At 36.2% G+C, this 22,269-nt stretch overlaps 3 protein-coding genes across 8 annotated transcripts; 1 reads left to right on the top strand and 2 right to left on the bottom strand.

Moving 5' to 3' along the window:
• Positions 1-8,562: 8,562 nt before the first annotated feature.
• Positions 8,563-10,328, bottom strand: LOC112276955 (uncharacterized). 2 transcript variants are annotated; one of them, XM_090247203.1, is made up of 3 exons: positions 10,233-10,328; positions 9,913-10,015; positions 8,563-9,651 (listed from the first exon to the last, which is right to left on the bottom strand). In XM_090247203.1, exons 2-3 carry the CDS (start codon positions 9,950-9,952, stop codon positions 9,332-9,334), a joined length of 360 nt encoding a protein of 119 aa, XP_090103329.1. In that variant the 5' UTR covers positions 9,953-10,015; positions 10,233-10,328; the 3' UTR covers positions 8,563-9,331. The 2 variants fall into 2 exon arrangements, with proteins under 2 accessions (XP_090103329.1, XP_073387095.2); XM_073530994.2 differs by lacking the exon at positions 10,233-10,328 and having other exon boundaries at positions 8,563-9,328; positions 9,516-9,651; positions 9,913-10,128.
• A 1,732-nt stretch (positions 10,329-12,060) lies between these two features.
• Positions 12,061-16,440, top strand: LOC112276687 (synaptotagmin-2). The gene is made up of 13 exons (XM_024508233.3): positions 12,061-12,340; positions 12,691-12,789; positions 12,904-12,954; positions 13,220-13,343; positions 13,486-13,604; positions 13,807-13,908; positions 14,111-14,185; positions 14,327-14,403; positions 14,531-14,774; positions 15,194-15,370; positions 15,484-15,660; positions 15,781-15,912; positions 16,090-16,440. The coding sequence occupies exons 1-13, from the start codon at positions 12,230-12,232 to the stop codon at positions 16,216-16,218; spliced, it is 1,617 nt and encodes a 538-aa protein (XP_024364001.1). The 5' UTR covers positions 12,061-12,229; the 3' UTR covers positions 16,219-16,440.
• An 858-nt stretch (positions 16,441-17,298) lies between these two features.
• On the bottom strand, positions 17,299-21,510 carry LOC112276688 (uncharacterized). Of its 5 annotated transcripts, XM_090247202.1 has the most exons (11): positions 21,215-21,355; positions 20,615-20,698; positions 20,175-20,414; positions 19,998-20,065; positions 19,250-19,870; positions 18,699-19,016; positions 18,428-18,535; positions 18,114-18,218; positions 17,801-17,927; positions 17,591-17,644; positions 17,299-17,467 (listed from the first exon to the last, which is right to left on the bottom strand). In XM_090247202.1, exons 6-11 carry the CDS (start codon positions 19,004-19,006, stop codon positions 17,396-17,398), a joined length of 774 nt encoding a protein of 257 aa, XP_090103328.1. In that variant the 5' UTR covers positions 19,007-19,016; positions 19,250-19,870; positions 19,998-20,065; positions 20,175-20,414; positions 20,615-20,698; positions 21,215-21,355; the 3' UTR covers positions 17,299-17,395. The 5 variants fall into 5 exon arrangements, 4 of the variants coding, with proteins under 4 accessions (XP_090103328.1, XP_090103327.1, XP_024364012.1 ...); XM_090247201.1 differs by having other exon boundaries at positions 18,699-19,870; positions 21,215-21,510; XM_024508244.3 differs by having other exon boundaries at positions 19,998-20,414.
• Positions 21,511-22,269: the final 759 nt, after the last annotated feature.

Here is a 22,269-nt window from a genome sequence, read left to right as displayed (position 1 = left end):
GATAAGATGTCAAGGACATGAATCTCGAAGAAAGAAATCCTCAATACACTCTTGTCACACTAAAAAGAACTAAAAAGTCACTCAAAAATGAAATATCATTGAACTAAAATGGCTATTATAAAAATAAAATAAAATAAAATAAAATAAAAGACTAAAAAGTCTTAAAATAAATCTGAGGACTAAAAAGGCATTGACAAGTGTGAAGAAGAGTTCACTCTTGCCTCCATATATACTTTTAATGAGGAGCTATGTGACAATGTCCTATAGGACTTCCAAAACATGTTGACTTTGCAAGACATATATATCTTAACTTGCAAGACAAATTTTCTATATGTGCGCCACAAAGTTAGCTTGTCTTGCAAGCTATCAATACATGGTTAACTTGTTGACCAAGTTTCTAATCTATCAATCAACTAAAAACTACATATAAAATCAAAGTAGTGTTTATAAAGCTTTTACAAAGCTTCTCTAGAAGATATTATGAAATTAGCCTATTTTTACTTACTTCTATCTAATCGTATAGGTATTAATTAGAATATTTATGTAAATCTATGATATTACTTTTCTTTTTAGACACAAGTTCCATAGGGAGCAGTCTTCATATATTAAAGAAATCTAAGATGCAACAAATTGTATTTGCCTCATATTCTGATCTTTGTTCCCTTCAAAGCTGGTTGATAGGTCCTCTCAGCCATTGATAGTGTTCCATATCAAGGCAAGAAGAACACCCTTTTATTTGGTTGTTGTTGAGGCCTTCATAACTTTTTTCAAATAAAATATTTGGAACACGATCAGGAGTTGTTTCTATCTCTAATAAAAGCTTCAAATATTGGGAGTCTCTTCTAAGGTTGTGATACCAAACACATTATATCTTGCCATCTATTTGAAAAAAGGTATGTCATTCTCGAGGATCTTCATCTTGATTTTGTCATCTTAAAAGTTGTGACAATTCTAATATCTCATCTGGTAAGTTTGCAAATGAAAGCTCTTGAATTGAATCTATTGATTGTTGTTTTCTATCTCCTTAGCATCTCCAATATACAAAAGCTAGAAAGAAAAATACAAGAGAGATTGTTATCTTCTTTTAATCTTGTTTCCTTTATAACAAAGTTTTTCTATTCTTCATCTTGGTTTTGATAGATGTTGTTAATGAAAAGCTTCAACTCTCTTTGCTACATTTGTAAGATTTTTTGTTGGCTTTCATGTGTGTTCACTAATATCATATCCACACCAATGAATAAGATATTTTAACTTATTTTGGTGCCACCTTGAATCTAAGAATTCTTCCACCTTGAACTCTTGATTATTATCTACTTCTATAGGAGGAGGTGGCATTTGTCTTCTTCTCAAGTTATTTACTATCTTATATAACTCAAGAAGAAATATGTTGTCATTTGGTATGATTTGCAATTTGAGAACACATTAAATATCTAATTGTAGAAAGTTTATCTTTGACTTAATTATGATGTCTTATCTCTCAAAATTCCTTTATTTTGCACAAAAGCTCAAATTACAACAAAATCCTTCAAAACATTTTCTTTTCGTAAAACATATTTTTATCCTAAACTTTGGAAATTCATATCCCTTGATCTAATTATTTATTTTTTTTCAAATTTCTATATAATATAGATTCTATTCTTAAGCTTTATAAAAAAAAATGAACCATAAATCTATTATCGCTCTTTTGAAAACTTACAAATCCTAACAGATACTCTAAATTCTAATCTACAAGCATCTAAAAACTATTTTCTTTACATTTCAAAAATCCAAAATCTAAATACCACAAAATTTGTATATAAATTTAATTAACATGTTTACACACACTTTAGAAAATTTTGAGCCAAAATCTTGTCAAATTGCTCAAGATATAGCTCAAAACACAACAACTAGTAAATTGGGTCACTTACTACCCTTAGATTTGAAGCACTAACTTCAACTTCCAATATCTCCTTCATTTTAAACTTAAAATCTATCAAACAGTATGCCAAATGTATAGCCAAAAAAATTTCTCTTCAATTCCAGTCGCCGATCCTTTATTGCTTTTTGTACACATGCTTTATGTCCAAAAGAGTGACAATATATACAAAATCAATACCTTAACTTTGAGTGCCCATATCTCCTTCATATAGACTCCAAAACACACAAAATTTACACCAAAACTATAGCCGAAAACCTAAATTTTCTGATTTTAGCTTCCAAAACTCAAATGGCTCCAAAAGAATAACCCTAATTCCTAATAGGACCTCAAACAACCTCCTTGAAGCCCATTGGGCATGATTTTTAGTCAATAGGAATGGAGATTTTCATCATCTATCTCCATTCATTCATGTAGATGCCCCAACTTCTCTTTTTGCTACCAATATCCCTCTCTAATTTTTTTCTTATAAGATTTATATAATATATGCTATAAATACTAAATAAAAGAACCAAAATAAAACTTCAAGGATCACCAATGTCTAATAAGAGTGAGTCTAAATGTTTAAAAGTTACTACTTATAAGATCAATTTCAAAAGTCACTATCAAAAGAAAATAGAGTTATATAAATTTTAATAAAAAGTCCTTTTAAACAACTTCTTTTTGAGATAACAATCTATCCACATCCTATAAGCAACAAAAATCTATTAACATGTCATTTACCATGTTATCTAGTAAATTATATATTAAATATATAAACACATTATTTTCATATGGTAGCCAAAACACAACACAACAACGTGAAATAAGGGATGAATCTTTATAGACTTTTGTAGTTATAATTCTTAAGCAATCTGATTGACTTGTTTATTAATATAAAAAGATCCAAACTCACAATAGTCTAATTTGTCACAAAAATGAGCAGTCTTGATATTACAACAAAGTAACCATATCTTGTCACGTACATTGAATTGTGGTTGTTCTTTGCAATAGGCATCTACATTAATTTTTTGTTATTCTTGAACTCTCTTTAATTGTACCTTCATTATTACATGTAGCTCTAATAAATAATTTATCAAATCTTTCATTATAAGATTATCAACTTTTGAAAAGTTAAAAGTATCAAGACATAGATGATAACCATAGTTGGCAAAGAAAGGTGTTTGTTGAATAAAAGAATGTGCCAAATTATTATATGCAAACTCTCTCAATGGTAAAAGAGTTGTCCAATCATCTTAATGATAGTTGATAGTACATCTCAAGTACTACTCCAAAACTTGATTCACCCATTCTGTTTGTCCATCAATTTATAGATGAAAAGCCAAAGAAAGCTTTCTATCCACCTTTAAAATCTTGAAAAGGATTCTCCAAAATCTTAATATAAATTGAGTCTTTTTATCTGATATAATATCCTTAGACAATCTGTGATAGCAATATATTTTGTTAACAAAAAAACTTAGCCCTTTCTTCACATATGATAGATTTTGTATATGATATAAAATATAACATTTTGATAAAATGATCTACTATCACAAATATAGAATCATATAATCTTAAGACTAGAAGATTTATAATAAAATCTATAGAAATAGAAGGCCGTAGTTGTTCCGGAATAAGTAAAGGCTAAAAAAGTCTATAAGATCGATGGCAAGGACTTTTGAATCTTGACAAATATCACATGATTGTATAAAGTCTTTGACTACCTTCTACATTTGAAGCCACCAAAAATCTCTTAATATTAGTTCTAAAGTCTTTTTGTATCTAAAATGTCCAATTGTTAGAAAGTCGTGATGAGTTTGAAAAATATGTAATTGTACTCTACCTTATAGAATGTATAATCATCCCTTACAATAGAGTAGTTTGTTTTTGAACTCAAATATGGAAGTATCATGAGACTTATAAGAGTTATTCTTAATATCATAGACAAGAGGATTAGAAGACATACTTGATTGAATTTACTTGACAAACATTGATTCAATAATTAATGATGATTTAGATGCTCAAAGGTGAAAATATTTTAATTTTAAGAGAATCATTCTTTATTGATCAAAAGATGCATTTCCTTCTTTTGGTACAAGATAAGAATGTTTAAAAATGGCATCTAACAAATGTCGTTGTTTTTTTGATCAATAAGTCATTTTAAAAATAAATCTTAATAAGGACATACTTCAATAAGTTTGGTGACGATATAAAATATGTGTTGATATGAAATGCTTGAGGTTCTTGTGATATGTATACATAGTAACTAGACTCAACACGACTTTTAAATAATAATGTCATTCTTAAAATAAATCCTCAATTGCAAGGAGTTCTTTATCATGGATTTCATAATTAATCTTGGTTGCTAAAAATTTTTTGGAATAGAAAGCTACTAGATGGAGTTTTTTATCTACTTCTATTTGTGATAATATTATAACTAAGGCAAAGTTTGATGCATCAATTTTCATAAAAATGTCTTAGAGAAGTCAACATGATATAAGATTGGTGGAGAAGTAAACTCTTTTTTTAAAATATGTAAGAATGCTTTGGCTTTTTTACTCTATTTAAGCTTGTTTATACAAGTCAAATATGTAAATGGAGTTGCAACTTGAAAAAAATTCTTGATGAAGATTTTATAGTAATTGGTAAAGCCCAAAAAATATTGCACGTCCCTTATTGTTCTTGAAATCTTCCAATCCATGATAGTCTAGACGTTCTTTGAATCCATCATTAATCATACATTAGAAATGATGTATCCTAGGAAGTCAACTTGAATAGTGTGGAATATATACTTTTTTAATTTTGCATATAATCTTACATCTCTAAGTTTTTATAACATACAATAAACATGAATGTCATATTCTTCTATATTCTTAGAATAGATTATCTTTTAATTTAATGTATACCAGATTATATACTCCTAGTAGATCTATTTTTGTATAGATCTTTACTTAATTGAGTTGATTAAGAAGTCCTAAAATCAAAGGTAGAGGATACCTATTCTTGATGGTGATCTTGTTGAGTCCTTGATAGTCCACACATATCTACAAAGATCCATATTTTTTCTTCACAAATAAGATAGGAGCCCCGATTAGAGATTTAAAATGACATATGAAATTTTTAGCCAAATTCTCATCAATGTACTCCTTAAGTGCAACCAATTCATTTTGTGATAAGTTATAGATTGGTCCAAATGGTGGTTGAGCTCTTTCATAAAGATCAATGGAATAATCATAAGGTTAATACTCTCGAAGAATACTTGCGTTTTTTTTTTTTTTTTTTTTTTTTTTTCCAAAAAATTCCTAGAAATCTTTATACTAGTTAGAAATATCACTTGATATTCTCTTACCATCAAAAATAGGCGTGGCATATAAAGCAAAAGATAATCCTTCCTTTGTGGCATGCATAAAAGCTTTTGCACCTACTAATAAGGATTTCGATGTACTAAATTTATATATTTCTACTTGATTAACAAGATTTTGAGTTAAACTTTCAAAAAAATTAAGATTATGAGAAATCAAATCGATCTAAAGATTATACTTTTCTAACCAAGATAATTCTAAAATAATTGGATTGGATGGAGATCTTACTATGTTAAATATTACTATACTATTATAATCTTTAATTACTACATCTAAAGGAATAGTCTCATGTGTATCATCTCTAGAAGATAGCAAATGACCATCTATGACTTCTACATGTATAAGTTTAATTTTTTTGACTAATGTTATCTCTTATTTTTTGATATAATCTTCATCTATAAAACAAGCTAAGGCTCTTGAATCTAACAAAGCTAAGACTTTGTGATTTATTAGTCCTAAATAAACTTTTATTATAAAATAAGGTGAGATATTTGAAGAGAGAATAAGATCTTTACTAAGAGTTACAAAAGATTTTGGTTACATGGTCCCTATTATAGCTAGAGAAACTTATTTTCTGGTAGATTGTCTTCTTTGGCAACCATGCTTCTCATTTTGTGGTTGTATTGTTTCTTTGAATAATATTGAGAAATATGTTTAGTTTCTCCATAATATAAACATAAGCCCTCTTGATGTCGTTAAGTCTTTTTCTGCTCTATGAAGGGTTTAAAATGTACCATATGAATTTATATTGATTCTAGCATCAATGAATATGTTTCTGAAAACTTGCAAGCTGCCATCATTATTTGATTTATTCTTCTCCAACCAAACCTTTATTCTAGGCTTCTTTCAAATAATTAATTGTTGCATGAAATAACTTGAATGATAAATTATTTCAAAGATTCTACCTTTGGCATTGTCAATAATAAATCTTTCACATTATCCTTCAATCTATATCAAAATTGATTGATAAGGGCTTTATCATTCAAGTCCACATCACAAGCAAATTTTTGGAATTGAACAAAATATATAGTGGCTGATTGTGATCCTTGCTGTATAGATAAGAGTTTAGTTTCTGCTATTCTTTTTTGATCACTTTCTCCAAATGTAGCGATAAACACTTTTAGGAATGAATTTAAATCATAAAGGAGTTACAAATCTTTTTCTATTAAAGGTGTAATACAAGAGAGAGCACTTTCTAAGTGAAGTACACATATAAATCCGAATTGAGTAAATCCATCTGACTATTGGAAAAGATACAATCTTAGATAGAGTTTCAATTGTTGCAAAAATCCTTGAAATTTCTCAGGCATAATAATCCTTGTCCCCATCATACTTGTAAAAAAAAAAAACTCCTTTGATTTTATTATAAGATCAATCAATTTACTTCTTTCAATTGCACAATTTTTTGCTACAAACTCTGAACTTCTTCCAAAGGTGTAGGCATAATACTTCCATGATTCAGGTTGAAAATACATGAGATGTCTACTTTTAGAATGTTGACAAGCTCACAAAGATCTACAATAGTTGCAATTCTATTCTCACTTCCATTGAGAATAGCATCCACAATCTTTCCTTCCATAGACAACTCAAACAAATTCAAAATGTTAAATAAGAGGAAGGTAATCCACAACCTCTAATACCAATTGAAAATTTCTACAAAGAGGAATAATCCACTCTCTTTAAAGAAAAGATTAGTGTTAGAAAATAAGATTTTTTGTTTGAAGGTAGATAGTCGGTAACCTTAAAGATACAATAATAGAAATAGGATTATTTTTTCACTTCTAAAACTAAATAGAAACAATAAGTTAGCACTCTTGTCAAATTGTGAAGGACATGAATCTCAAAAAAAAAAAAAAAAAAAAAAATCCTCAGTACACTCTTGTGATACTAAAAAGAATTGAAAAGTCACGCAAAGATTATATTTTTTTGAACTAGAATGGCTATTACCAAAGACAACAAGACTAAAAATTCTTGAAAGAAGACTAAGGACTAGAAAGGAATTGACAAGAGTGAAGAAGGCTTCACTCTTGCCTCCATATATACTTTTAACTACGAGTTACATGGCAATGTCCCCTAAGACCTCCAAAATGTATTGACTTTACAAGCCATGTATCTTAATTTGCAAGGTAAGTTTTTCATATGTATGCCACAAAGTTAGCTTGTTCCGCAAGCTATCAACATGTGGTTAACTTATTAACCAAGTTTCTAACCTATCAATAAAGTATAAACACATATTAACTCAAATCAACATCTATAGAGCTTCTAAAAAGCTTCTCTAAAAGATATTGTGAAATTAATCTACTTTTAGCTACTTCTATCTTATTACATAGGTATTTATTAGAGTATCTATGTATACCAGTGACATAAGACTATCATATATTTTTGAAGGAATTTGAGGACTTATTAAGGTAATAATGGAATTTTTAGAACTTAAAATGAGATGAAGTCACTTGTGAGACATAAGTGAAGGTAGGCCATTTGATGATGGTAGTGGACTTGGAAATGTAGCTTAGATATTAGAGTGCTTGATTAACATGTGAGAGGCATAGAAATTGATATCTTGCTTTTTTATAGCATTTATAGCTTAGTTGGCCAAAGCCATAAGATACTTTCTTTTCATAACTATCACCAAATTTAAAGTCCTTTCCGTACATCATCTATAACTTTGACATTTGTGATTTAAAGTATTTCACAAAAAACTTATTAATAGAATATATCATCTTTAATTATGTCTAAGTATTTCTAGGTGTTCAATATTTGTATGAGAAAGTGATCATGTCTTGGTTATAAATGTAATACCTCTTGCCATTGAAACAAGCAACTTGTTTTAAAGCAATCCGACCATAGCTCAGTTGGTAGAGTGGTAGCTAAAATGGTAGAGCAAGAGCAAGCAACAAAGGGGTGCTAACTAATTAGGATAGAATGTCAATTTTGATTAGCTAGAAGATTTATCATAAATAGTAGCAACTTTATGCATTCAACATTCTTTAGAAGAATCAATGCATTATAAGTGTTTTGAAAATAACTTGCTTTAACTCGAACAACTCGTGATTTATATTATTTAACTATTTGATGTCTATATAGCAAGAACCAATGTACCATACGAAATAATTACACCTATTGAATCAAACATGATAGTACTAATTATATAACAGACACATGGATCCACAATCATAACACGACCATTAGGACTCTATAACACCATGAACAAAAAAATTACCAACTCCTTCATAGAATTATTGCAATCTAATAGAAAGAAAATACTTTACAAATACACAGTAGATTTAGAGCAAAATAATACAAATATGCTAGATAATAACAGTGATGAAACAAATACACAGTAGATTTAGAGCAAAATAATACAAAGATGCTAGATAATAACAGTGATGAAACAAATACACAGTAGATTTAGAGCAAAATAATACAAAGATGCTAGATAATAACAGTGATGAAACAAATACACAGTAGATTTAGAGCAAAATAATACAAATATGCTAGATAATAACAGTGATGAAACATAGGTAGGGATGATAGCAGCCAATGAATTCCCACTTCCACAAGACCAGCCAGTAACGGAGGAGGGGGCACAAGGTCCATTGCAAACGTATCAACCATTTCAAATCCTAGAATTGGACCTAGGCAACAACTCAACAACACCACTTGAGTTACCATTACTTGGAAGAAATTCAGATTATGAGGGGATTTCAGGATCACTAGGTTACAATTAGATATCAAAAGTTGAAACGATAATCAATTACGGTAACCCAGAATTACCAAAACCATCCAATTTGGCTTGCCTTTTCAGGACACAGCCAGAAGTAGACTGTGAGAGATGGCATACCATGAGCAGCAGGCTGGATATGATCGTGTGCATATGTCATAAGAACTCTGAATTTGTGAGAGAAAATTACATATATCAGCAAGCAAGCTTCTTCACCTTACCATGGACTTCCCAACAACCTTCTAGGTCCCTCCCTCTCTCACTGTTTGCTTCCTAGTGTCTACGACTTCTTCCTTTTGTCATTGAACGAATCCGCAGCACCTCGAGTATCAGTTTCCTTGCTACATGTTTCTGCTAACACAAACTATTGGAAGAGTTCAGTGTAACGACAAAGTTTACTTCATCAGCATAATATAACAACACAACCAATGACTTTTTGATGTCGTTCTTTCCTCCCTTGTATTCAAACTGACGGCACGACCAAGACCAAATGGAGACTAATTTCTGAAAGTGCATTGCGACAATTGTGCTAACGAACCTCGACCCCAATTCAGTGGTGCCTCCAGATTGCCGAACTTGTTGCAGAGTTGTGGGTTTGCGAGAGCAGTTGTTAATCTGTGTCCCGTAGCTTTGAATCCTGTGGAAGTGTAGTGAGGAGGGAGAGCCATAGTGTCCTGAATATCAAAGTAAAAGCAATATAAATCCATTGTGCATGAGATTGGAAAAACAGGTTGTAGCTTAAAGCAAGAGGCAAATGATACGTTGTAGGGTTGCAGCATTACAACAGCTAGATACAGAACGATGGTCTTAATGCGCCAATGTGAAAATGAAACCATACTGATACTGAAAAACACAATTGCGGCAACCAAATAGGCAGGTTGACAAATCTTTATGAAACACACCAAAAGAGTTCATCTTGAGGTAAAACGAAGCACCTGAGTGAGGAGAATGAAGTCTTTCCCTTGGCGTCTGCATCTCCTCTGCAATGCAGCTACAGCGTAGTGGCCTGCATTACGTGCAGCTACAGCAACGATAGTCCTGCGAGCAACCAATTTCAATTCGAACATTCTTCTCAGAAGAATACATTTGTCATATAAAAGGAATGCAACAGTGAGGCGAATGTTCATAAACGACCAGCAAACCAGCATTAATTCTAGTTGAACTTTAACTAGAGTTTTCCAAATGTCGAAAGCAATATTAATAGGAAGCAGACGCGAGCAATGATGGGATAAGAATGGCCAATATTGAGGCATACCTACGATAATGATAAAACTCCCATACTAGGGAGGGATTTTCTGCAAAAGCACCCGGGGTAGCAAGTTCCTTTCAAAATGCAAAAGTCGAATCAATAAGTTGGAAGCTGCTTCGGAAGACTTAGGCAGGATCCACTAACACATGATTCCGCCTAAGTTGCGATGTAACCAAGTGAATCTGAAGCACTAAAAACAAATTAATAAACATCATGAAGGAGAAAGAAAATTCACTTACTGTAGCATCGAAGTTGCTCCACAGACCACCTTCTCCACGGAAATTTGGAGTGCCTGATTCCGCTGATATCCCTGCTCCTGTCAACACCACAACTTTTTGCATCGTCTCCCTAAACACACACTAGAGATCAAGACAAGGCAACATATGGCACACTAAATTACATGAAACAACATAAGGGTTTTCGGAATTGCCTTTGATACGAGTTTCGTTAAATCCTAATCCCCTAAGGTGATCCGAAAAAAAGTGAGAAATTCACATCATTAATCCACTTCATCACCAAGGAAGAAAAAAACTGCCTCCCAATGCAAAGACAATGTCTTGTGGACAAAGGACAGGCTATCTTTTGCACTCATACAGTGATGATCCAGTTCATTAGCATTGAGCCATAGTCATGATCACATTGCATGGGATGGAGTGATATTGGGCTAAATTAATTATCACATGGTTTAGGAGGTGTGGCTTTAACAAAATTAGGGTGTGGTTTTAACAAGTCCCTAATTTAAATATGTTTAAACTGTGCATGTAATTTGTTTATTAAATCTACAAAGCTATACCAATATTTTATTTTCTTGTCACAAAATTGATATGTAAAATAAATAAATAAATAAAATTTTAAAGTTATTTATTGGAATATAGTAATTACACTACATGATCCATATTATATACTTATACTCAGTTCAGCTGAAAGATAATTACTTTTAAATTTTTTTGATTAAATGCAGCAAAAAATCATAATTCATAGAAAAATATAATTTGAAGATAGTCTTATTAGAGATGAAGTAATGTAATACAAGAGATTTTATTTTATTTTAAAATTTTAATTTCATATCAAAATATAGCTCCTTAAATTTGATGTTGTATGAAATTTTTGTAAAGATTGTAATCACCCTTAAGTTCACTAGAATTTTCTCAAACCAAAAATATGGCATTTTGATTGTTCATTTAAAAAACAAAAAAGAAAAAGAAAAAGAAAAGACGAAGAATTAGAGACACGTAAGAACAAATATAGTTGGTACACTATATTTTATGAATAGTGAACTGTGACATTTTCAAAAAAAAAAAAAAGCTAATTTTGAATTCAAATTTTGAATGTTTCTTCACCTCTATCTGCAAAAATATCTATGCATTCGATATATTTTATAAAAGGAAATACATGTAATGGGAATCGTATCACCATCACCAAACATATCCATAATATTGGATGGTCCTCTATATCTATATATATATATATATATATATTAAAAAAGTAGCACTTTATCTCGATGCTGGAGTTCAAAGGAATCAATGTAATGCTCCGGAATCCGATTGGATTTCTCCACGGTTCGGTTGTAGACTAGTGGACCCATGCCCGCGTCCGCGCAAAGCCGACCACGGTGGGACCGCGTAACTGGCATTTAAACGAAGGACCCTCAACCAACACCCCCATCCTCCGTTGCTGGGGTCCACGTCAATTTGCCTAGCTGGCCATGGCCCCCACCCCAAAGGCTTCGCATCGGCCATGGCGCCCCCATCCCCGAACTCGCCATAGCCATGGCCTACCCTTGTCCAATCCCCTCGTTGTCGTCGTCGTCGTCGTCGTCCGCGCCATTGCGAGAGCCTGCACCAGCAGCAATCCAGTCCTCCTCTTCAACTCTGCCTGCTCTTGGGTTTGTCTCAGATCTCGCTCGCTTCGGACCCAGTTTGGAGGGAGAGGCGGAGACTGAGAGACTGAGAGAGAGAGAGAGAGAGAGAGAGGGAGTGTGAGGGAGAGCGGGGATTGTTGCAATGGGGGTCGTGAACACGGTCCTCGGCTTGGTGGGGTTCGGATGGGGACTCGGATTTGGTCTCGTCACTGGATACTTCCTCTTCATCTACCTGCAGCCCACCGAAGTGAAGGTGATCGGTCAATACGATTTTTCGCTGGGTAGATTTCGTAGGAATTTACGTGGTTTTTAAAGGGGGTGTTTATCCTTTAGGTTTGTGGATTGATGGGTCTGAAGCGGATCAGTAGTCCAGTTTTATCACCATGAGTTGGGCACTGGGTTTGCTGATGCTAGTTTCAGAATGTCAGGGGCCTCATTTTGCGAATGCTTGTGTTGAGTGTCGTAGGCTAGTTTTTGGGTGTTGGATCATGAAGGGGTTTCGAGGTACGGTCGGTAGTGGTGTAGTATGAAAGGCATTCTTGGTAAGATTTGAATTTATCAACACGGGATTTTATGGTTGACTGTTTGTTGTATTGGTTTCAGGATCCATTTATCGCGCAGCTGGGGGAGATGGATGAAAAGTCCCTAGATGACCTTCTTGATGATATACCTTTGTGGGTGAAGAACCCAGACTACGAGCGGGTAAGGTTTCCATTCTTTCTTGCCGTTAAGCTGCATATTTTATTTCGTTTGCTGACGACTCTCTCTCTCTCGTTTTTATTTCTGAATTCCTGATTTGAATTTTTTTGATTTCAGGTGGATTGGTTGAACAGATTCTTGAAAGATATGTGGCCTTATCTCGACAAGGTATTCCCACGCAACTGAGGCAGCGAAGAGTAGAACAGAATGACTGCTCTTTCCACCTCAGCGAACATGAAAAAAGTTGTCTTGAGTTGTAATGTTTTCTTCAATGATGTACTCCCGTCCTAGGCAAGTTTGCACAGTAATACATAGTGTTGCAAAAAGCATGTGAGCACGACATTCTAGGTGAAGAAACCCCAGACAGTCCTTACAAGTTGGACTGTTGAGATACTTGCAACCCTAAACTAGGTTGGTAAAATGTGTGTGTCAGGCCATTTGCAAGATGATTCGAGAGCAGGCCCAACCACATATCGATCTGTATGGTCCAAAGTTTAAGCTGGACGCTATCGAGTTTGAGTCACTCACTTTGGGATCACTTCCTCCTACTTTTGTTGGTACACCATCCTCCCCACATATCAATTTCTTTGAGAGTGTATTTGTCCAAGTTGAACTAGTTGCACTTGCTGGTTTGATGTATTTGAATGTTCTGTTTCAGAGCACTCCCCATGATGAGCTGGCTGTACTTTGGGATTTCAGGTATGAAAGTATACGAAACTAAGGAGAAGGAGATGATTCTTGAGCCCTCGTTCAAGTTTGCTGGAAATCCGAACATAATTGTCGCTGTGAGGGCTTTTGGTATGAAAGCAACAGTACAGGTCAGATAATTATTTTTACCGTCGAAGACAGAAGCAGTTTCATGCTCAAGTAGATATGTTCTGCTGTTGAATTCTTGTGTCTACAGTCTAATGTTTTAGGAAATGCGTCAGTAGCTGTTCTTGTTTCTTGATGTATTATATCGAGTAATCTTGGGATTTGGTCACTGCTCTGAACTTAACCAAGAGCGTATTTTAATTGCAGCTAGTAGATGTTCAAGTTTCTGCCACCGCGCGAGTTACTCTGAAGCCGCTGATTCCCGTTTTCCCCTGCTTCTCGAAGATAATTGTTTCTTTGATGAGCAAGGTATGTATTATGTGGTCTTTTAGAACTCCCATGTTGTGAATGCCTGCGCATGCAGCATGGTGCTTTGACCATAATCAACATTTTAATTGACTGGTTTATAACACGCATATATTTTTAGGGACTGCGCCCCAAGAAACAAGCTTATAACTGGGTGGTGCCTTGTTACGGTAGCTTCTAACACAGAGATTCCTTCGTGTTGCAGCCTCAGGTAGATTTTGGTTTGAAGTTGCTGGGTGGAGACATCATGGCAATTCCTGGATTGTACCGTTATGTTCAGGTATGTGGATAACTTGTTCCAATATATCAATTGTAAGAAGAGTTCAGGTTTCGTCTGTTGTTTTGAACAATTATGTGTAATGAATGTTCTACAGCATGTTCTGCATGTTTTGAGTAATGAACCATTGATTTATCATTGCAGGACAATATTAGTAGTCAAGTTGCCAAAATGTATATGTGGCCCAAGAAAATGGATATTCCTGTTAATGATGATCCCAGGTACCATACCTGACGGTGTTCTCTTTTTGTTCTCCGTTCTATTGGTAAGCTCTTTTCTACATTTGTCCTCTTGTGTAGAGTATGAGGATTTGGGCATTTTTAACATTTGTTGTGAATAAAATGGCAGTGCTTCAAAGAAACCCGTAGGCATAATTGAGGTAACGATTGTTAAAGCTACGAACCTGGTGAGGAAAGACACTTTTGGGAAATCTGACCCTTACGTGAAAGTCCAATTGGTCAACACTATACATTCCAAGAAGACCACTCATAAGCTGAGCACATTGAACCCCGTATGGAATGAGGTTGTCAAGCTGACGATCCAAGATCCCAAGACGCAGTCTCTTGAATTACAGGTTTTTGACTGGGATAAGGTACATCTATCAAGCTCATCAGTGATTTTTCAATGCGACATTGGGTTTATCTTTGTGTTGTCAGTATAGGTAGTCTTTTCTACCCATAGTAAGGTGGGCGCAGAGTCCTTCTGCAAGGTCGTGTAGCGCCCGTTTCTATACTCTGATGGTTTATTTGCACTTGTGTTTGTAACCTGTGCCTGATGAATGCTGGTGAAGTTTATTTGTGTTATGTCGTTCAAATCAACACAAAAAATGGAACTTGAAAATTGCGTGTGCAACCCTCGTCAGACAACCTTTTTGCGTCCAGTTCCACAGTTTTGTCACAGAAGAGAATACTGATGCAACTGCTGTAGTGGAATTTTACCATTACCTTTAATCTAGTTGGTTCGTCTTGGATTTAAACTGTGGTACTACACTTGGGAACATGTACCCTTCAGGTTGGATCGCATGAGAAGATGGGTATGGTAATAGTGCCATTGAGCGAATTGGTGGAGAATGTACCGAAATTATATAATGGTCTCAAACTGTTGAAGAACGTGGACCCTAACGACGAGAAGAACCTGAAATCCCGTGGCGAGATTACCTTCGAAATTTTATTCAAGCCTTTCAAAGATGTACGTTATTTTTCTAGTGTCCTTACGAAATGGGTACCGTATTCATGCTAGTACAAATGGATCGAAGTTTCCTATGTTCAAACGTCGTGACTAAGCATGCACCTGGCTTTCAGGATGATGATTCAGATGATCAAGGGGAAGCAGCAGCGGATGGTTCACAAATGACACCCGAGGGTACCGGAGGAGGCTTGCTTACAGTCACCATAGTGCAGGCTGAGGGTTTAGAAGGCAAACATCATAATAATCCGTTTGTCGAATTGCATTTCAAAGGAGATAAGAGGAAAACCCATGTAAGTTCCATGCCTTGGGTGCCGTCCACGGGAAACTAGATGTCTTTTGTTGGATTTCAATTTGTCAAGTAGCTGTACCATTCATCTTGTAAATCACTAATGCTTTGTCTGGCTCCTCAGGTTGTGAAGAAGAACAGGGAACCAAGATGGGATGCTGAATTCACTTGGAATTTGGAGGAGGCACCTGAAAATGAGCATTTGTTACTTGAGGTTCACAGCAGAGGCTCAAGCATGAACATGGTTCATCGTCAGGTAGATTCCTCATTAGTTTGATGCATATTTCAAGGACATGTTGAATCCAGTATGAGAGTCTTGGGTGCATGTTGTGAGTCATGTTTTCAATTTTATCTTCCACTCTCAATGGTTTATGTTTGTGGGTTCTGCTTGTTTCTCGGAGTGACACTGACTTACATGTTGTATCATGTGAAGGAATCTTTGGGTCATGCGGATATTTCTCTCCGGGACTTGAGGGGCATGAGCAAGAGAATCAACGAAACATATACTTTGGTCGATGGTCATGGAAAGATCCAAGTGGTGTTGGATTGGCAGGCCGTTTAGTTGGTTATCACCAACGATGTGCAGTACAGCTCTGACTAGTAGCCCAATCAACTGCCGCTATTACTAGCAGCAGCGATCATCGTTTAGTTATACGTGAATATTAATACGCACCAGGGTTAACCGGGTTGTACTCAGCGTCCCACAGGGCTTGAACATGCAATGCAGGGTTATTGTACAGCGTAAAAATCGAATTTTCTGTACAAGTTTGTTTCTTTTGCACCACACGCATTGCGTATTTTTTTCTCCCTGTTTAAAAGTTGTGTGCTGCTGTTTTGAGCTGGTCTTTTGTTGGTCATCAATAGAATCTTTCATGAACCTTCCTGGGCGGATAAAGGCCAAAGAAATCCGATCATTGTCCACATTTCCATTACATTCCTGTCACCGTCCTGCCAGTAAGCAGGATAGGAAACAAACCGAATACTTCGATGGTACCGTCTTCAGTGGTCTGTATACCCTAACTAAGAATGCTTAACTTCTCATCCAAGCTGGAGTGCCGGTGGGAAAATCCTGGACCCACCATTTTGTTCGAAGATCAAGCGAAATAGAGGCTCTGTCGGTGTAGTAGTTAATACAGTGTGGATTGATTCATCCAAATGTTTTGGTACTTCTGCCGTTGATGCAGACAAGCTTACTGCAGCTGGACGCAAAAAGGTGAAGTCCGACCGCATTACCATGTTAGATTTGCAGTACTCGCGAGTTTAGACTTGTACCTCTGGCGGTAGTGGAGGGCTTTCGGGCAAGTTGTTGGCTCATTTGATTTTTTCGTCTAGAATTTCTTGTATACTATTTACTTCATTCGTCAATGTTCCTTGTAACTTTTCAGAGTGCGAATGCCAGACAGACTTAGATCTCCCCTTAACAAAACTCAAAACGGAACACGGTTGTTTAATTCTTACTGGAACTTGCTAAGAGAATTGAGTTCATCGTGACGTAGATTAAAATGATTGCACGCATTCAAGGGAGAGTTTCTTCCCAAACCCAAAAGCAAGTGGAATTACTAAACCCGAAATGCCTACAATGCACTGTGGATAAAGTTCAAAGATAAGGAATTTACTCTTGTAACCAGGGGATGTAAGATGATTGTCTTGAACAGTGAAGAATAAAATAAATGAATAAGTGATACCTTTGAGCATACAATTGTGTTAACTTAGTGGTGGGGATCTTCAAATCTTAAAATCTAAGCTAGAAGAATAAGAATCATCCCTCCCACCATCAAAAACACATATGGCAATCTCCTGCAGATACGTTCCTGCAGCATTAAAACAAGCGAGTCAGTTAGCAGCAAAATTGTGGCTGGAGTTCTCGTATAGCTCTAGAATGAATAGGTCCTTAAAGACTGTACAAAACGTGTAGCCAGGAAAATATAATTTACCTTGAATATGAGGTGCCCCACGATTACGGAGAGCAATACATTGCTGCGTTTGGCCTGCAATAAATATCAATAATGTCTTAGTTCATTGATCTTATACAACATATGGCTAATCCTTTGGAACGACTTCAGTCAACAGTTTGCACACAGTATTCAATGCCCCAGTTCATGAATCAGCACAACAAAAAACCTTTCCCAGAAAAAAAGACTTACAGCAATGGAATAAGCAACCAGTAAAGTCTCTAAACTTTTCAAGTAGCATAAGATTGCTCCGCACTCAAATATAGAAATTCCTGCCATGAGTGGGAAGTGGCGAAACAAATGCTTGAATGAAGATGGGCTATTTTGACACTCAACCAGCCAACGAAAGCTAAAGTTAGTGCAATCAAGTAACACAAAGATTTCATCCACGAGCAAAATAAAATACACATTTTTTTGCGATCACTAGGAGATTGCACATGAGAAAGCAAACTCCCCTGGATGGTTTCAGATTCATGGAGTTATATCAGAGACTACAGGAATTTACCTCGTGAATGCTAAGTAAAGGACAACTGGTATAGCCATTAGAATTCGCTGAAGAGCAGCAAAAACAACAAAAGATGGTGCCATGTGAGCTCCTAGTTTGTCAAAACTGCGCGTATTCTCCAACACGAAGCTGATTAGAATCGCCCCAATTTAGAAGAAGAGTGTGATTTCTGTATTCTTAAGTCCATTGATTGTTTGTTCTAAATGTGTTCAGAAGTGTTAGTGTCACCAGTGTAGGGATAATGTGCTCTGGTAAGCAGCTAAGGCCACAAATCCGAGGTTTGAGACAGATGTGCCGATTTCAAACGAACGTACCTGTTGCTGAGGCTAAGCAAAGCAGCAACTCCGAGCATAAGTAAACTACCTTCCTCTTTTTTCAAAGCCAAAATTGGATCCAACAAGGGACTTCTACCTTTGGATATCCTGCAACTCCAAGCAAGTACACAGAGTCACGTTGTAGCTCTCTATTGATATCATGTACGCTTCACTTAAGACATGGACAACAATCCCTTTCTATTGCCACTCAAAGACGCTAAAAATGTGCATAAGAATCCGACACATGAGAGCAGCATGCCAAGCAATGTACCATTCAATGGCCTTTTTGTAGGTTCTCGTGCGAGCTGGAGTTGGCACATCCTTCGTGGCGTTATCATTATCGTTCACAGTGATGAGCACCTGATCACTCTCTTTGTCTTCTTTCTTCTCAAGCTTCATTCCCGGAACTGCTGAATTTGGTAAAACTGAAACTAAGTAACTCTCAGACGGAGTAAATGTTTTTGCCCCCTTAGGTTTCTTCCCCTCCGCATCCCCAGACTGGTCAATAGCCAGCAAATAACCTCCCAGAGTGACAATCGCCACTCCCAGCATACCTTGCGTGCTAGGTGACTCCCGCATAACTAAATAACTAGTAAATACCAAAAGAACAGGAGTGAATGCTAAGTAAGGCACAGTCACCGAAAGAGGAGAAACGTGCAAGGCCCGTTGATACATATATCCTACCACAACCTTTATACACGAACTCCCAACAAGCACCTCTAAGAACATGTTGACATCAGCTAACTGCGAAATGGTATTCGAATCGAACATGCCAGTCCCAAACATTACAGATGAAAGGAAAGCCGCATCGAGAAGACCCACCAATCCAACTAACTCTGTTGACGTAAACTTTTGTGCTGCTAACTTCCGGCTGGCATCAATGCAGCTGTGTCCTGCTGCCGCCATGGCGGCATAGGCAAAACCCTCCGACTTCATCTTTCCCGAGACGACGAAAAGGTGAAATTTAGCGATTGCAGATGTTTGAAACTGTCTTTACTTGTGATGGAATATGTACGGTCAATCTAATGGCTTCTCACTCCCTCATCGATGTTCAATTTCGAGGTCCAATTCAGTATACAACCTCACAGGTTTAGCACTGCTGAATTGGATTCGTTTACATGAATTATCATTTGCCGTGCGCCATTATTCGTGTGCGAATCTGGTCAAATTTGATACCTGCTGTAAATATAAACTTTCTTGCCATCAATCAACGGTTTTCCAGTCGATCGAATACGACGAAATATTCACCTCCTATTGCATCGTAGTCTTATCCGGTTTCCTCACCCAGGTGCCCTTACAATGATGCCTCTCAAAGGAGGATTTCTGCAATCTTTCTTGACATCAGCCTTGTCGTCTGTGCCCAACACTCGCAAATACATGATCTCGTCGCAATGCGTGGACTCGTAATCACCAGGCTCCCCTTACATCCCTGTCACAAAGGTTCTGTTTGACAAAAAAGAAAAAGGAACTGTGAGTTTGAAGTTAAGAGAGCATTTTTGGTGAGCACAACTGAAAGAAGAAGTGATGCTAGAATGAAATCGAGTGGAAAGACTTGAAAATGCAAGCGAACCTGGAAAAACTATGAGATGTGGTCATATAGCGAACACGTGTTATACAATTTCTTCAACCCAACAGCAGCTACACAAAACCTTGAAGTCGTCAGAAAGAATAAATACATAATCTGAGGAATTGAAGAAAGCTGTGTCTTACACATGCAATTTTGAAGCAGAGAACGCAAGGAAATTACCAGTAAGGGAATGGAGGACCTAAAATTTCCCTCTTGGATTGAATTTCATTCAAAGTTAAAGTCTTCCAACATATAAGTCTATTTTGAAACCCAGTTAGATCAGCCACGGTTTGATACCAGGGCTACATTCGCTGGGTACAATTTTTCTTCGTGCCGAACATGTTTAGAAACACGACGTCGGTGGGAGTATCAAAGACTTGAAAACCGAAAACAGGAGGTGGGAGTCGGCCACCGGAACAGCTGCAGAAAGTTTCGATGTACAACACGGAAGTGTAATCCTCAATCGAACACGGGGACAGAGGTCTCACTTTCAGCTTCCGCCAGACAGACCAACAAAATCATGTCCGGATGAAAACACGCCGATCTAACCAAACGTAAAAGCTTGAATCAAAAGACAACTGAACAAAGGCAACAGAATAAGAGAGAAGATTGAATCGTACCTGTTGTACCAGACATAACATTCAAAGAACGCAGGCAATGAAAGATCCCTGAAAACCGCTCAACAATTGGCGGTCGCATGAAATCTGCAACTTGAAAAAAGTATATTGAATCAAAAAACTCAATTGTTCAGAAATAGAGGGAGAGACGAAGTAGTGCACGTATAAAATACAAGCTCTCGATCACGAAAATCACAACATGAGATTGTGTAACGACCAATTCAGTTAAGAGCTCCCAAAACGCCAATTCAGAAACTTCTACACCAAAAATAAAACAATTCTACAATACAACAGAACCTGTTCTATAAGCAAAACTACTAAAACATAACAAAAAAATCACAAAAAATATATAACAACAACAACAACAACAAACACTGGCACACGCACATAAACCCACCAAGTACACGCCACAGATCAACCCATAACAACGAACAACAACCGGTTCGACCCCAAAAAACTACAGAAACAGAAATCTCCAATTGCACTATTCAATCAACCCCAACTGTCCCTCCCTCTTTCCTTCCTTCTCTCTCTCTCTCTCGTACCTGTCAACAACAAGAACAAAAACCTTCCAAGAACACGCTCTCCTCAACTCAAACTCACCAAACCATCATCATCAACAACAGCAGCACGCACTGAGTCAGTCTCGCAGCAGAGCAGAGTCCAAAATCCTTAACCACACACTCTGTGTAAGAGCTCCGATGGCGAACCCACGGACTCTCTAACGTACGCATGAGAGAGTCAAAATGGCGAAGGTGGAAAGCAATTCTACTCTCTTCGCTGGGCTGCACGTTGCTCAGTCTTAAGGAAAGCAACTCCCTCCCTCTCTCTCTCTCTCTCTCTCTGAAACCACCACCACCACCCTGCCCTTCCTTTCCCTTCCCTTCGTTAAGCAAGCAAGCAAGCAACTAACCAACCAGCCAAGCTGCCTCTCTCTATCATTCCTTCCTACTTCCCTTCCTTCCCTACTACTACTATTCACTTCCTTGCTGCTAGTTTGACTTGTGCTTGGTTCTTTGTCCAGTCATTGGCTGGAATGTGTGTAGCCCATTTCTTATATGGTTCCTTCCTGGGAGAGAGTGAGATCATCCAAGTAGTTTTGAATGTGTATTTCTCTCTTTTACTTTCATGTGCTTGGCTTTTCGACATGTGATGTTGAGATTTTTTTCAAAAAGGTTTTTTTGAAGTGTGTAGTAGTTCTTTAATTGAGGGTTTTGTGTTGCTACCCAATTGTGAGTCTTGCCAATGGATCTTAATTTGTGGAACTGTTAAAAGTATAGTTTTAAGTTATTTAGTTACAAAAATAATAGGATTAGAGAGTCATTTTGAATATTTAGGTATTTATTAGAATTTAGAAATGTTTATCGGATACAAGAGTCTTATTAGAAAAAAAGTTGTTAAAATAGAATCTTAGTAAGTTTTGGAGGCAATTATCTTAGTTAGTTTAGTATTTTTGCTTATTAAGTATTAATATTTAATTGTTGAGACCAATGTCTACATTGGCTTTTTATCTACATGTATTATTTATAAAAAGAAAACCATAAATATTGATTAATAATTAAAAGAAGTATGACAAAGACCCTCATGTCTTTTCAATTATTTATATAAAAAATATGCTTTATAGTTGATTTAAATTGATTTTTTTGCTATAAAAATTT

The sequence above is a fragment of the Physcomitrium patens genome, chromosome 24 (genome assembly GCF_059467195.1).
Source record: "Physcomitrium patens ecotype Gransden chromosome 24, ASM5946719v1, whole genome shotgun sequence".
NCBI lineage: Eukaryota > Viridiplantae > Streptophyta > Bryopsida > Funariales > Funariaceae > Physcomitrium > Physcomitrium patens.
The sequence above is the reverse complement of the archived record's forward strand: the minus strand, read 5'-3'. Positions and strand labels throughout refer to the sequence as shown.